At 41.5% G+C, this 14,263-nt stretch overlaps 1 protein-coding gene across 1 annotated transcript in view; it reads left to right on the top strand.

Annotated features, from left to right (window-relative positions):
• The window catches only part of Pde11a (phosphodiesterase 11A), a 352,151-nt gene that overhangs the window by 144,327 nt on the left and 193,561 nt on the right, over positions 1-14,263 (top strand). The window contains exon 5 of the mRNA XM_036186349.1: positions 2,070-2,134. Coding sequence (XP_036042242.1) covers positions 2,070-2,134 — 65 coding nt within the window. The remainder of the gene's footprint in view (positions 1-2,069; positions 2,135-14,263) is intronic.

Raw genomic sequence — 14,263 nt, 5'->3', positions numbered from 1 at the left:
CTCGCTCTGCCTCCCGAGTGCTGGGATTAAAAGCACCATGGCCTGGCCTGCAAAACTAGTTCTAAAGCAGAGATCATGCTAGTTCGTATGTCAGTTTGACATGAGCTAGGGTCATCTGGGAAGAAGGAACCTCAATTGAAAAAAATGCTTCCGTCAGAGTAGCCCTGGGTAGGTGGTTCTGAGCAAGCCAGGAAGAGGAGCAAGCCAGTCAGCAGCACTCCACTGTGGCCTCTGCTTCAGCTCCTGCCTCCAGGTTCCTGCCTTGAGTTCCTGCCCTGACTTCCTTCATTGATGGGTAACCTGAGAGCTGTAAACTGAAATTAACCCTTTCATCTCCAAGTGACTCTTGGGCATGGTGTCTTATCACAGCATTCGAAACCCTAAGACAGGCATTGAAAGAATGCTGGCCCAAATGGCTACATTACACAGATTTTTTTTTTTTTTAATGATTACTGACTTGCAGTATACGCAGTTGGAAGCACTGGGCTTTGACTTTCTTCTACACAGCAATCATTTGCTTTTCTTCTCGCATGCATCCATTTCTTTCTGATGCATCCATTTGCATCATTGTCAGTATTTCCAACTTAACACCCTCCCTAACCGAACATTTAATGTCCTCTAAGTAGTAAAATTAGGCCATAAATTATTGTTAATGGTGTTAGAGAATTAAAGCTTGGGCTGGACAGATGGCTGTTCTTCCAGAGGTCTTGAGTTCAATTCCCAGAAATCACATGGTCAATGAAATCTGGTGCCCTCTTCTGGCCTGCAGACAGAGCACTCACTGTATACATAATAAATAAATAAATAAACAAATAAATAAATAAATATTTTTAAAAAGGAAAGTTAAAGCTTATTTATTAGGTCAGAAAATAAAAAGATATATTCTTCTTGATTTCTAAAACCAGAAACAATTGCTATCTTGCTTATTATTTGATTAGTATTATATGATGCCAAGCTAAGTTACATTAAATTACTTTTAGTCTATGTTTATTTGTATTTAAACACTGTATGTATGCAACAAATAATTATGAAATGAATTTAAAATTTTTATTTATTAATTTGGAGACAGGTTTTTACTATGTAGATCTGGCTGCCCTGCTACTTGCTATGTAGGCCAAACTGGCTTTGGAACTCATTGAGATCTGCCTGCCTCTGTGTTGAGAGTATTGGGATTAAAGGTGTGTGCTACTATGCTCAGCAGAGAATGACATTTTTTAAAGTCAGAATGTATCTGTCTATCTTGCCTTTGGACAAGTCCTGTCCACATAATTAACAGCCACAATCCCACTTGCTCTTGCTGATGAAGGCATAATGGAGGAGTAGGTAAATGGACCGTGGAATCAACCAACATGGCTGAATCTCAGTTCTGCAATCTACAGTCTGCAGCTTCCTGCATAACCTCTTAGCCCCTCTAAGTCCTATTGTCCCTCAATAGCATGGGGATCATATGGTTGGCCAATAGCCTGTAAGTATTTACCCACATGCAAGGACTGGCTACAACTTGCACATGCCTCATTTGCAGTAAAATGGCAGGATGAAGCCTCCAGCATGATTTTTATTTTTTCTTAAGAAGGAAGAAGTTGGGGCTGGAGAGATAGCTCAGCGGTTAAGAGCACTGACTGCTTTTCCAGAGGGCCCGGGTTCAATTCTTAGCACCCACATGGCAGCTCACAAACTGTCTATGTAATCCCTGTTCCAGGGAATCTGACACCTTCACACTAGTGCATATAAAATAAATTTTAAAAAAAAGAAGAGAAGAAGGAAAAACTTGCTGTTCTTTAGGCAAAATAATGAAAAGAAATTACAAATAATGAAATATCAATATTGCAAGCCCAGGTACCAAACAGATCTGAAAAAGTGGTATTGGCAATGTCTGTTATATAAGAAGGCAAGTACAAAATGTGTATTAGACCTTTCTTCTTTTATCTTGACACCTCACCACTTAAAATGGCTTTTTAATCCTTAATTCTTGTAATGACCATTGCAGAGATGGAAACAGTTATTGTACCATGTTAAACTGTGGGGAAGCTTTAATTGACCCGGATTTCCTATCTCTCTGCATGGCACAGGTGGTGAAGTTTACCAAATCCTTTGAACTGATGTCCCCAAAGTGCAGTGCTGATGCTGAGAACAGGTAAGGCTCAGGGGCTCATGCTTGTCTTTTGCTGCTCTTTGGTCCTTGGTGTCTGCTGTGTTGGATAATTCATTGAGGACAGGAGTTGCTCTTTCTCTGTATCAAGTGCAGCCATTTATCGCTTTTTTTTGACCTTCAGAACTTAAATAAAAGCTATTGCTGAACAATGAGTGTGTATAGGATTCATCTCCTTTGCCATGTGTTTTTAAGACAAACTTTTAGAACAAGGTCTGGTGGTGCTAGCCTCTTAGCCTAGCTGCTTGGGAGGCTGAGGCAGGAAAACTGCAAGTTCAAGGCACACCATGGCTGTGGAGTAAGACCAAGGCCAGCTTGAGAAGCTTAGGAAGATTATCTCTCAAAATAAAGGGAAAAGGGCTGAGGGTCTAGTTCAGTAACAGAGTGCTTTCTGGAGTTTGTATGAGTTCTCTGGGTTGACTGTCAGTAAAACAAAAAAAAAGGAAAGACTGAAATTTAATACTTGTGATATGGTTATAACCTTGCCTATAGACTTTAGTACCATCTCACCTGAACTTTATAATAGTTTGAGACTTGAAAATGTGCTGATCTCAGAATTGCTTTTGCAAGTAGTATGGAATAGCAGTGGTGGAAACCTTATTTCTTTAACCATTAGTTGTTTTTTTTTGTTTTTTGTTTTTTGTTTTTTGTTTTTTTGTGTGTGTGTGTGTGTTGTATGTGTGTGTGTTGTATGTGTGTGTGTTGTATGTGTGTGTGTGTTGTATGTGTGTGTGTTGTATGTGTGTGTGTGTTGTATGTGTGTGTGTGTGTTGTATGTGTGTGTGTTGTATGTGTGTGTGTGTTGTATGTGTGTGTGTTGTATGTGTGTGTGTTGTGTGTGTTGTATGTGTGTGTGTTGTATGTGTGTGTGTTGTATGTGTGTGTTGTATGTGTGTGTGTGTGTTGTATGTGTGTGTGTGTTGTATGTGTGTGTGTTGTATGTGTGTGTGTTGTATGTGTGTGTGTTGTATGTGTGTGTATATGTGTGTGTGTATGTGTGTGTGTTGTATGTGTGTGTGTTGTATGTGTGTGTGTTGTATGTGTGTGTTGTATGTGTGTGTGTTGTATGTATGTGTGTGTGTGTTGTATGTGTGTGCGTGCGTGTGTGTGTGTGTTGTATGTGTGTGTGTTTGTGTGTGTGTGTTGTATGTGTGTGTGTTGTATGTGTGTGTGTGTTGTATGTGTGTGCGTGCGTGTGTGTGTGTGTTGTATGTGTGTGTGTTGTATGTGTGTGTGTTGTATGTGTGTGTGTTGTATGTGTGTGTGTTGTATGTGTGTGTGTTGTGTGTGTGTTGTATGTGTGTGTGTTGTATGTGTGTGTGTTGTATGTGTGTGTTGTATGTGTGTGTGTGTTGTATGTGTGTGTGTTGTATGTGTGTGTGTTGTATGTGTGTGTTGTATGTGTGTGTGTGTTGTATGTGTGTGTGTTGTATGTGTGTGTTGTATGTGTGTGTGTGTTGTATGTGTGTGTGTTGTATGTATGTGTGTTGTATGTGTATATGTGTGTGTTGTATGTGTGTGTGTGTTGTATGTGTGTGTGTGTGTTGTATGTGTGTGTGTTGTATGTGTGTGTTGTATATGTGTGTGTGTGTTTGTGTGTGTATTTTCATACCAAGCATTTGCACCAAACATTGAAACTGTAAATGAGTAAAGTTCCTTTTTTTAAATCTTCCCTAATTATTCAGAAAGCACAACTCTCTGCTTTATCCTGGCCCTTTTACTCTCTTTAGCTTGCTCATATTTGACCAATAATCTCTTCTCCTGACAAGAAACAGTGAGTTTCCAGCACTTTGTCTCTGTTGGCATCTTTGCAGCTATGACAAGGGGTGACCAGTGAGGGCAAGGGGTGACCCCTTAGCTTTGCACTTCTGGAAATAATAGCTGGGCTACTACAAAAAAATTGATCCTCTTGACTCTGGTCACTTCTAGAGGAGAGGCTAAGAAGTGATGACATTAAGCAAAATACAAAGATTTAGAGAAAGATGGGTCAAGTGTTGAAGACAATGAGGATCCCCCTGCTGATGCTGACACCAGTCTCAGTAGTGTGAGCAGCTTCTGTCCAGACTGCCAAGTGTGCTGGTAGAAAGTAAGTGTTTTGTATGCCCAAATCTTTTGAAGTAGACATGGTTAACCCTGAAAGACAGAAGAGAAAATCAAGGGTTGGCAAGATCCTAGCTATCCTTCACTGTCAGCTTGACACAGCCTAGAAGCACCTGAAAAAGGGATCTCAACTAGGTGGGTGTCTTTATCGGGTTGGTTGTGGGTATGTCTGTGAAAAGCTGTCTTTGTTGTCTACATTGATGCAGGAGGGCCCAGATTACAGCAGGTGGCTCCATGCCCTAGGCAGGCGGTTCTAGGCCGTATAAGAATGGTGGTTAAGTGTAAGCAGGTAAGCAAGCGGGAGAGCAAGCAGCAGCGGGAGAGAGAGCAGCAAGCAGGAGAGTGAGCAGCAAGCAGCATCCCTCCATTGTTTCTTCTTTAAGCAGCGAATTCCTGCCCTGACTTCCCTCATGGACTATGACCTGGAAGTGCAGCCCAAGGGAACCCTTTCCTTCCTAAAGTTGTTTTTGCTCAGAATGTTTTGTCACAGAAATAGAGAGGAAACTAGAATAAGCAAGTTCGTAACCTGGTCAAGGCCCTGGGACTAATAACAAGTAGTCTTCTAGCCAAGGCCAATAGAGCTCTTCTAAACTTTAAACTTTGATTCTGTTATGACTTTTAACTTAAAATCTGACAGTTGATCCCATATAATGAATATCTTTTAGGTTAATGCTTCCCAAGTCTGGTTGATCAATCAGAATCAAGTTTGGAGAATTTGGTAAAAACTTAATCCTCGGGTGTTCACTGAGATATTCCTATTGAATATATTGGAAATGAAATACCAAGATCAATATATTCAAAAGGCTGTCCAGGTAAAATCCTGTTTCAGTATTCAAGGGAGATAGGAATTTTTAAAAATATGTATTATTGCCTTTAATTTTGGGAAACAGATACTGTATTTGTTACTTCTCAAAACACCAGACAAAAGCAACTTTAAAAGGGAAGAAAGGTTTGTTCTGGCTCACAGCTTGAGTGTAAGTCTGTACTGGCAGGAGAGTCATGATGAGGCAAGCTGGTCATATCCCATTCAGTCAGGAAGCAGAGTCATGAATAGGCTTCTTCACCTCCCTTCCCCCTTTTATTCAGTCCAAGCCCCCAGCCCATGAGACAACCCAAATTGAGGATGAATCTTCCCACCTCATGTATTCTAATCTAGAAAATCACTCCCAGATCTACCCAAGGCTTATCTCCTAAGTGATTCTAGGTCCTCAGAGGTTGAAAATCAGATCAGTGTTGCCATCACAGAAACCAGTAGGCCAAAATGGAGACATAGTTATTTTTTGTCAGTTGTATGAATTTAAAGGAGAGTTCTGCTATGTCGTATGTAATTTTGTTTATAGGGCATTTTTTCAAAAAGTGAAATATAGCAGCAGAGAGCAGAGCAGTAAGGGACAGAGGTTGAGGGAGGAGAGAGCTTGGCTAGGAAGGAAGACAGAGATTAGTGAGCATGCTTGAACTGATAGATAAAAAGACATTTGAACGGATTCACCGAGTTCACACTAACAATGACTTTTTATGTCTGTGGTTTATACTTTAAACAAATTTTATAATGAGAGAATGAAGCTTTTTAAGGAAATTTTTATGTTCATGAACATGCAGTTGTGTGGACATCTGTATTTCATGTCGGCCAATCTCTACCCAGCAAATAAAACAAATTTCGAGTTACTGAGGTATACTCAGAAATTTTCCTAAATGGAATGTTGTAAAATAATTAAGATGTTAGATAAAATATCTATAGATGCTAACTTCATTAGTCACATCTCACATGCTGTATTCCCCATCTATGTGGGCTCTATGGAGTTATTGAGGCATGTCCTTTAATATCCTACTGCTTTGGGATTGCTGACTTTTCTACTTCTGAGCATGTTCACTCAGTTACTTCGAAGTTAAATATTTCTGGCCTTGCAATTATTTTCAAGAACTTCCATGTCAAAATGAAATGACCCAAGGCCTAGACTGCCCTTGAAAAACTTTCTGATAATAAAAAAGAAAGGTCGGCTTTTCTTTAAAAAGACATTTAAAAGTGCCTTTGAACTCTGACATTATGAGATAGTCCTGTTCATCTTTCCATTTATGGCTTCTAAATTAATTGAGGACGTTCATCTATCTCAGAAGACCTTCCATTCTTTGCCCAGTAATTTTCCTCTTGCAGATGTGGAGTTTTCCAGTCAGGTATTGGAAGTGAAAGGAATGAAGACGAGCATCCCCAACACATAGCGGGCCAGAGGCCTGGAGTGGGTGTTGGACCAGGCTCCGAGGCTCCAAATCAGTCCATTGCACACACTGTCAGTCTTTGCTTTTGCCTTGCAGCATCTAAAATCTTCCCTGCAGATGCCCGTCCATTAAAGCCCCCAGTCCTCTGAACATCACTCAGGAATACAACAGTACAGCTTTTAGAGGGTGGTTCCTACATCCTCAGGTAAAGACACTTTAGGGCACCACTGCCTACTAATAAACTCCAGTTTGAGGCTTGCTGATTCTTAGCTACAATCATTGGGGACTTTTTATTTTTTTATTTTTAACAAATCAGTTTTATCACTGACTCATCAGTTCCGTTTCGCCTCCTAAGCAGCCAGTTTCTTTGTTACAGTGTTTCTGCCTGTGCTCTATATTCAACCAGTTCAAGAACTGGAACTTACGTGCACAGTGTCTCTCTCAGTACAATACATACTGGCTTCAGGACGTCTTTAAAAATACGTCCTTCTTACCACATCACCGCAGGCTGCTTCTACTGATACAAAGGCATTTGCATTGTGTTGGCTTCCTAGGATTTCTACCTTTTTTGTTTGTTTCTAAATTTCTTCTCTGAAGACACTTCTCTAGTGAATAGCCATATACTGATGGCCTGTTGCTCAGGGCTGGGAACTGTGGTAGGTGACAGGGATACAGAGATTTAAAACCAAAGCAGAGGAGGTGTCTGTGCTCAAGGACTGAATGGTGTACAAACAGTGAAAGTAGATTAGGAACATAGTGTAATATAATGAAAACATAATCTAGTGGAAAACACAGAACCAGATCTGACCCAGCCTCCAGATTGTGGCTACAAAGAGTCACGTTAATAGTGATGACTCCTACTGCTGCTCAGTCCAGTCTCCCTGGGAGACAGGTATCCAGAGCCTTGTAAAAGCAACCTTTAAAGCTTTCACAAAGTCTCTAGGATGCCTCGTAACCAAGTTTATTACCGAACCATCATTTCTCTCAAGCACTCCCACATAGCTCCGGTCCTTTCGGACACGACTCAACAACATCTGCTGGTGTGGGGCTCCTTCTGCTCCATCCTAGAACTCCCATGTCTATAATAGGCGTAGTCACCACTGTTCTGACAGTTCCCAGCACTGTCTTACATGTACTGGTGACTTTCCAAACCCTAAACAAGACTGATAATTTGTGTGGAAATCAGGGAAGGTGTACTTTCCCTAACAGTATGACATAGTGTGCTGACTAGCCCTAATTGGCCATGTGTGTGCCCCAATTTTTATAAACTGTTGGATTCTGAAAGCGTTTGTCCATAGCCCTTCTTTCTCCATGGGACCCAGACTGAATCCTTTAGCCTGGGATTGCTAACCGATGATAATTAGTTGTGTTTTTTTTTTTTAACTTGACATAACTAGGGTCATCTGGAAAGAAGAAGGCTCAATTGATAAAATGCCTCCATCAGATGGGCCTGTAGAAAGATCAGTGGGGCTGTTTTTTGTTGTTTGTTGTTGTTTGTTTGTTTTTTTAATTAATGATTAATGTGGGAAGGTCCAGCTCACTCCTGGTCAGGTGGTCCTGGGTTGTATGAGAAAGTCAGGTGAGCAATCCATGAGGAAGAAGCCTGTAAGCAGTCCTCTTCTATGAGCCTACTTCAGTTCCTGCCTTCAGAGTCCTAGCTTGAGCTCCTGCCTCAACTTCCCTTCGTGGTGGACTGTAATTAGGATATAGAAGCCAAACAGACTCCCCCCCTCCCCCCCCCCCCCCAGGTTGCTTTTGGTCAATGATTTAATCATAGCAACAGAGAAGCAATCTGGGATAGAAAAAGACCACAGACTGAGAGTCAGTCACTGAGTTATGCATTGATTTCTCCCTTGTTTTTCCTTCACTGTTCACAGGCTCGGATGCTCAGGCTGCATCCGTGTAGTCCTGTTCATTCATCTTCATCAATTCATGTGAATAAATGTCCCTTCATATGCAAACATGCCTCTGTTTAGGGCCTTACATTCTGTTCTTACCAGTGGTAACAAAAATAGATGTTTTTCTATGCAAGGTTTATTATACAGGGTGTTATGTTAGTATACGGGAAGGTCTCTATAGAGAAAGAAAAATAATTTTCTCTCTATCCTTCTGAGTTATTTGCTGAGGCAGGACCCTACTGATAAAAGGTAAAGATGTACATATGGGGGCCACCCAGGGAAGAACAAGGAACTTAAAGAAGGGGTTCAGACCTATGGTTTATATGGCATCTTCAAAAAGAATGGTGGGGACTGGGGAAATGGCTCAGGGTTAAAGAGCACCTGCTGCTCTTGCAAAAGACTCCAGTTTGATTCCCAACATCACGTGGCAGCTTATAGGCATCTCTAGTTCCAGTTCCAGGGGATCTGGCACCCTCTTCCAGACACCTTGTGTACTAGGTGTGCACACGATATACATACATGCATACATGTAAGGAATACCCTCATATACAGCAAATAAAAAAATAAATAAATCTTTTTTTTTTAAAAAAGAAATGATGTGTTGTTTAAAGTGATGAAGGAAAAGAGATATTGACTCCAGGGCAGTAAATTATAGACAGGAAAGTACACAGAGTCAATAAAACTCATTGTGTGGATTTCTCTGGTGCATCTCCTGGCCAGCAATGGTTTAATGTTGTCTAGTGGTCAACCTCTGCCCTTCCTCAGATGACAGGAGGAAGGGCGCCCTTGTAAATATATGACCTACTTTATGGCAGAGAGCTTTTTTTGGATCTGTTTCTCAATTTTTCTCAGCACAAAATAATGCTACGGTATATGGCTCGTTTTTGTGTGACATGCTGTCTCCTATGGCAACTAGCTCATTTGAGGAAAACGAGAGGTAGATCTCAAGGAAAGCTTTTGGATGTGCAGAGAGGCTCCAGTCAGGTCTTAGAGGACCTAACTAACCTCCAGGGTGGCGAAGTGTCATTAGCAGACTTTGAAAGGAGAGGTTGAGGGAACATTGCGTGCATGAGCATCAGGGCTGTGAGCTGATGGTCACAAGGATCATCGCTATTTCTAGTGATGGTCCCTAATTTCTTATTGCATCCAGCTGCCCAGAATGTCATCTGACTGAGGCAAGAATCCTACCGGGTCCTTCTGCTATGCTCAGAGCCTCCTAATGAGCTTAGGAAATGACTTTCTAGGTTTCTACAATTGGTAGTGATGTGATGAAGTTTGTGTCTTGAAAAGTCATGTAGGCTAGAATGTGGAAGGTCTACAGGATGGTAAACTTAGGTCACCAGGGATTAAATCCTGTGTAGAGTCTTCTGTGGAGGACCTCCATAGATCCCCTGCCCTTAAGGTTGCCAGATCAATAGCCATCATCCTTTGGCTGTTCTTTCGATTCCATCATCTCTAGACCCTTCACTCCCCTTACCTATCCTCCGGATGTGCTCCATCTCTCAAGAGTTCTTTAAAGAAGTGCTCCCAGGATGAAACAGGCTTTCTCAGTGTTTGCAGAATCAGGATGCATCAAAGAGAGGCAAGTTCTGCTCTTGTTCACAATGTGACACTGTCTCTGTGGAGATGCTCATAATCATCTTGTTTTGTCAATACTGACATGCACACCAAAAACAAGATTTTGCCCAAACCATTCAACTTTCTTCTTCCCTGGGTCTCACTCTGGGACCTTTCATCAGAAAGTTGCCTTGGTGAAACAGCTGGATAGACCTCCCTCTATTTTTGTTCCACTTGTAACAGATTTCCATTTCTAGCCTTATTGGATAGTTTTTTTTTTTAATGTGACCACATACTCTTAAGAGACAAAACAATATTTAAGGAAATATTAACACTTACAGTTTTTACTTAATTTAAAATACCTTTGGCCATGTTTTATGTATCTTTCCAGTATAAATATGGATACTTTAAAAATTGAACTTTCTTAGCTCTTATATATAAAGTATATATATAGTATGGTGACCTGATATCTATAATTTCTAAAAGCCTACAACTAACAGAAAGGATTTTTTCAAATAATAATTTAATGGAGACATACCACTTAAAACCCAAGTTATATAGCCATTTATTCCTCTGTGATTAAGGGAATTATAGGGACAACCTTTTTTTTTTTAATAGAAAGAACTAATTCTTATATTTCCATTTGTTACAACCAGAAAGATCAGAAAAAATAATAAATCCAGAAATCATGGAGCATCTAGTAGGACACACCCTTTGTTAATGGCTGTGGTTCTAGCTTAATTTTTGAATGTTGTCAAAATGTGCAAAGTCCTGGGCTTGATCCCTCGAACCACAAAAATGGAACACAAAAGACTTTTTGGTTGATGAGCCTTTGAAAAAGCAGGCAGATCAGTAGAGAGCTTCAGAAGCTAGAGGCTAAAGCGCTCTCTTATAAAAGTTGAGAGAATTTGTCAGAAGAATGATCTGCCTGAGTTGTTCACTGCCCTATCTCAGAACCCATCAGTGTTGCCTTCCATGGCAAAGATGGCATTAAGAACCTTGAGCTACATTCTTCCTTAAGGACTTTTATTCAGTTAATGGTTGATGGGGAGGGAGAACCATTTTCTTCAGTGGTCTAGCCATTAACAAGGTGCCCATGTTCCTATAAACAAACATTCACCCATACTGTAAGCAACCCTAATGAAACCCATTAGGATAGAGAGACAGACACACCACACACACACACCCCCCACACACACACACCACATGCAGAAGAGGGGGGAGAGGAAGAAGAAGAGGAAGAAATGAAAGGAAAAGAGAAAGGGAAGTTGGAGGGAGAGTTGGAAGGAAAAAGAGACTCAGCATGAGGGTAAGAGAAGGCAATGGGTAAATCCAATTGATGCACACTGTTAATGTATGAAAACGTCATAAACCCATTATTACGAAAAATTAATGTATGATAAAGGATTATTTAGCATAAAGGGGTTCTAGCTAGGCGGATTACACCAGTCATTTGAACAGGTACTCGTTAAGCACAGGGGTCTTTGCGGACAAGGGCTCTCTGGTGACAGAGGCAGAAGTTGGAGTACTAGTTTGTAAGGCAGCCTCAGACGACTGGCTTTGAAGACCAAGAGAGGAGCCATAGCCCAGGCAGTGTGGAAGAAACTGGAAGAGGTGAGAGGATGGAGTATCTCCTAGAGAATCATAAGGTATTAACCTGGTGCTGTGTGAAGCCTGGTGGACTTCAACTGCCAGGTTCCACCCACAGAACACTCTAACTGCTGTAAGGGCTGAACCCGGCCTCAGATCTGCAGAGTAAAAAGCCCAACCAAGCTCTGGACTTGAAATCCCACCAGTCCCCACCCTGGAAAGCTTCACCCTGGAAAGTTCTGTCCCACCCCACCCCTCCAAGAAAAGCTACATAAACCCTGTCTTCTGCTCAGCTTTCTGCTGTTTCTCAACCCAGCAGAGGTAGCTACCTTCATGGGTTTTCTTCCCTCTCCCAAAAAATCTATGTGCAGTTTGTTGCGTGGTGGGTTTTTTTTGGGGGGTGGTGGTGGTGGTATTCTTTGGTCCCTGACTGCCAGGACACCTTTCCACCTGGACTGCCATGCTTGCACATGGAGTTTATCGTCATTTGTTACAGTGGCAGTAGAACACTGATGTAGAAAAACAGTCAAGAAGAGAATTCAGGAATAAATGAAAGATAAGAGAGATAGGAAAAGTCATTAAGGACCTGGTGGTGGTTGAGGAGCACACTTGGAGCTGAAACTTAGGGGGACATGCTCACCAAGAGCATCTCATGTGAGGGATTTGTGAAATGTGTATGGTGCTTGCTTTCAGTCTGCGCCTGTTTTGTCCTTGTGTGGCACAGGCCTGCTGCTGTGAGCTGCTGGCAGAGTTCTCCCTCTGCAGCAATCTGGAGGGCTCTGACCTCTCCGGGACATAATTCTGGTCATAACAGGCCACTTCTGAGAAAACAAAGACAGGAAAAAAAGAGAGAGAGAGAGACCTTTTAAGATTCAAGAAACAACACACACACACACACACACACACACACACACACACACACGAGAGAGAGAGAGAGAGAGAGAGAGAGAGAGAGAGAGAGAGAGCAGAGAGAGCAGAGAGACAGAGAAAGATAGAATTTCCAATCCTCCAATTTCTACCTTAGTGCTGGGATTACAGATGTGCACCACCATACTTGGCTTCTAAAAACATTTAAGGTGAGAGATGGATTTGTTTTAAATGTTATTTCAGAGAAATGGTATTGTTTAAAGAGTGAATCCTATCCAAAATTCACGTCTACCCCAACCCTCAAAAGGAGACCTCATTTGGACATAAAGATAGAATTATTTAGACATCTTGAAATTAAATAAGGCTAAATTTCCTCCCTGGCCAGTGACTGGTGTCCTTCTAAAGGAGGAGAGACACAGAGGTACAGGGGCAAAGACCATGTGAAGACAGGCAGAAACCTGAGTGTGGCGTCTTCAAGCCAGGACCCCAGCACTGTGAGGGAGCAGTAACTATTGCTTTAAAGTTAGTGGTGATTTGTTCTGGCTGTCCCAGGAGACTAATACACTAGTTGTTAATGAAGACAATAAAATTGATAATGCCTATTAGATACTCTTTCTATCAATGGAGTTCCAGGAAGCTATGATTCTGTGAATCCAATATTGTCATTATAATGATTTCTTATTTAACTGCAGAAGGAGCATTAACTGTCCTTGAAAGTTTATTGGCTGGCAGACTTATCTGGCCTCAGAGCCACAAACGCCCATAGGATTAAAACATTGTTGTTCTTGTTTTACAAATGGAGAAACTGAGGCTCAGAGAAATGAAGTGTGTTGCACACAGTTTTGAGCTAGAAAATCCTAAGCCAATTTCTGAGAGTAATATTCCACTCAGCAACCTGCCGTCCTGTGAGTTTATGCCTGGAAGGCATTGCCATCCAGTGCCCACTCTACTAAGACCAAGACTGTACTGTCTAAAGTGCTTACATGCCCAGAGGCTGTGCATGTGGAAGGACACAAGTCACAACAACCCATCCAGTAATCCCAGACACTGCAAGGCTGGCACATGTGGACCAGCCTGCCTGGGCTACCTAGTAAGACTATCTCCAAACAAAACAAGAATACACAACAACAGAGTCCTCAAACCAATGAGGAACTATGAAGAAGTTTGTAGTATGATGAAAGTACTTGGCCATAAAATCCTGAAACAAAAACAACAACAACAAAAAACTGTCTTTAAAAGGCCTTTGACAATTTGTTCATTATAGGATTTTTACATCAATTTAAGAAAATACATGACAATATATTTAACTTAATTACTGAATTTTTGAGCTTCAGGTAAATGCTTTGACTCTTCACATCTGACCCAACTCTGTATCAAAAAAGACTAGGAGGAAGGGCTTCCAACCTCAGAAGAAAGCTTATGGGGAAGTTAGTTTACGTGGATACTTTAAACCGCAGAAACCCACATGCCCTTAAGAGAGGGCACACTAAGAGAACTCGGACACAGTGACACTCGAGTTGTCTGGATTGTTAAGGTTCTCCAAGTGCCCTGGTGATGAATTTTGATGGTTTCTGACTTTTATTTAGGAAGGTCAGCACACATGAAACAGCCTGAGACAGGCATATTTGTAAACAATAAGGAACTGGTACTGGTAGACATTCTGTTTCCAAGAGGAATACTCAGGCAGTACCTGGCAAGACACTTTGCTCTATGAGCCCAAGGATGGGAAGAGAGTAGCTCTTACGTCCAGTTCATAACAAAAAGCACAGGCACTGTTCTGTGCTTCTGCTATGTGCTGAATACTAATACCAACTTCTCACAGAAGCTCCTTCATCCAGTCTCACGTCACTGATAAGGCAGGAAATGTGTCTGGGGATACATAAGTGGC

The sequence above is a fragment of the Onychomys torridus genome, chromosome 4 (assembly GCF_903995425.1).
Source record: "Onychomys torridus chromosome 4, mOncTor1.1, whole genome shotgun sequence".
Taxonomy (NCBI): Eukaryota; Metazoa; Chordata; class Mammalia; order Rodentia; family Cricetidae; genus Onychomys; species Onychomys torridus.
Note: the sequence above shows the minus strand (reverse complement) of the source record. Positions and strands in the feature narration are given on the sequence as shown.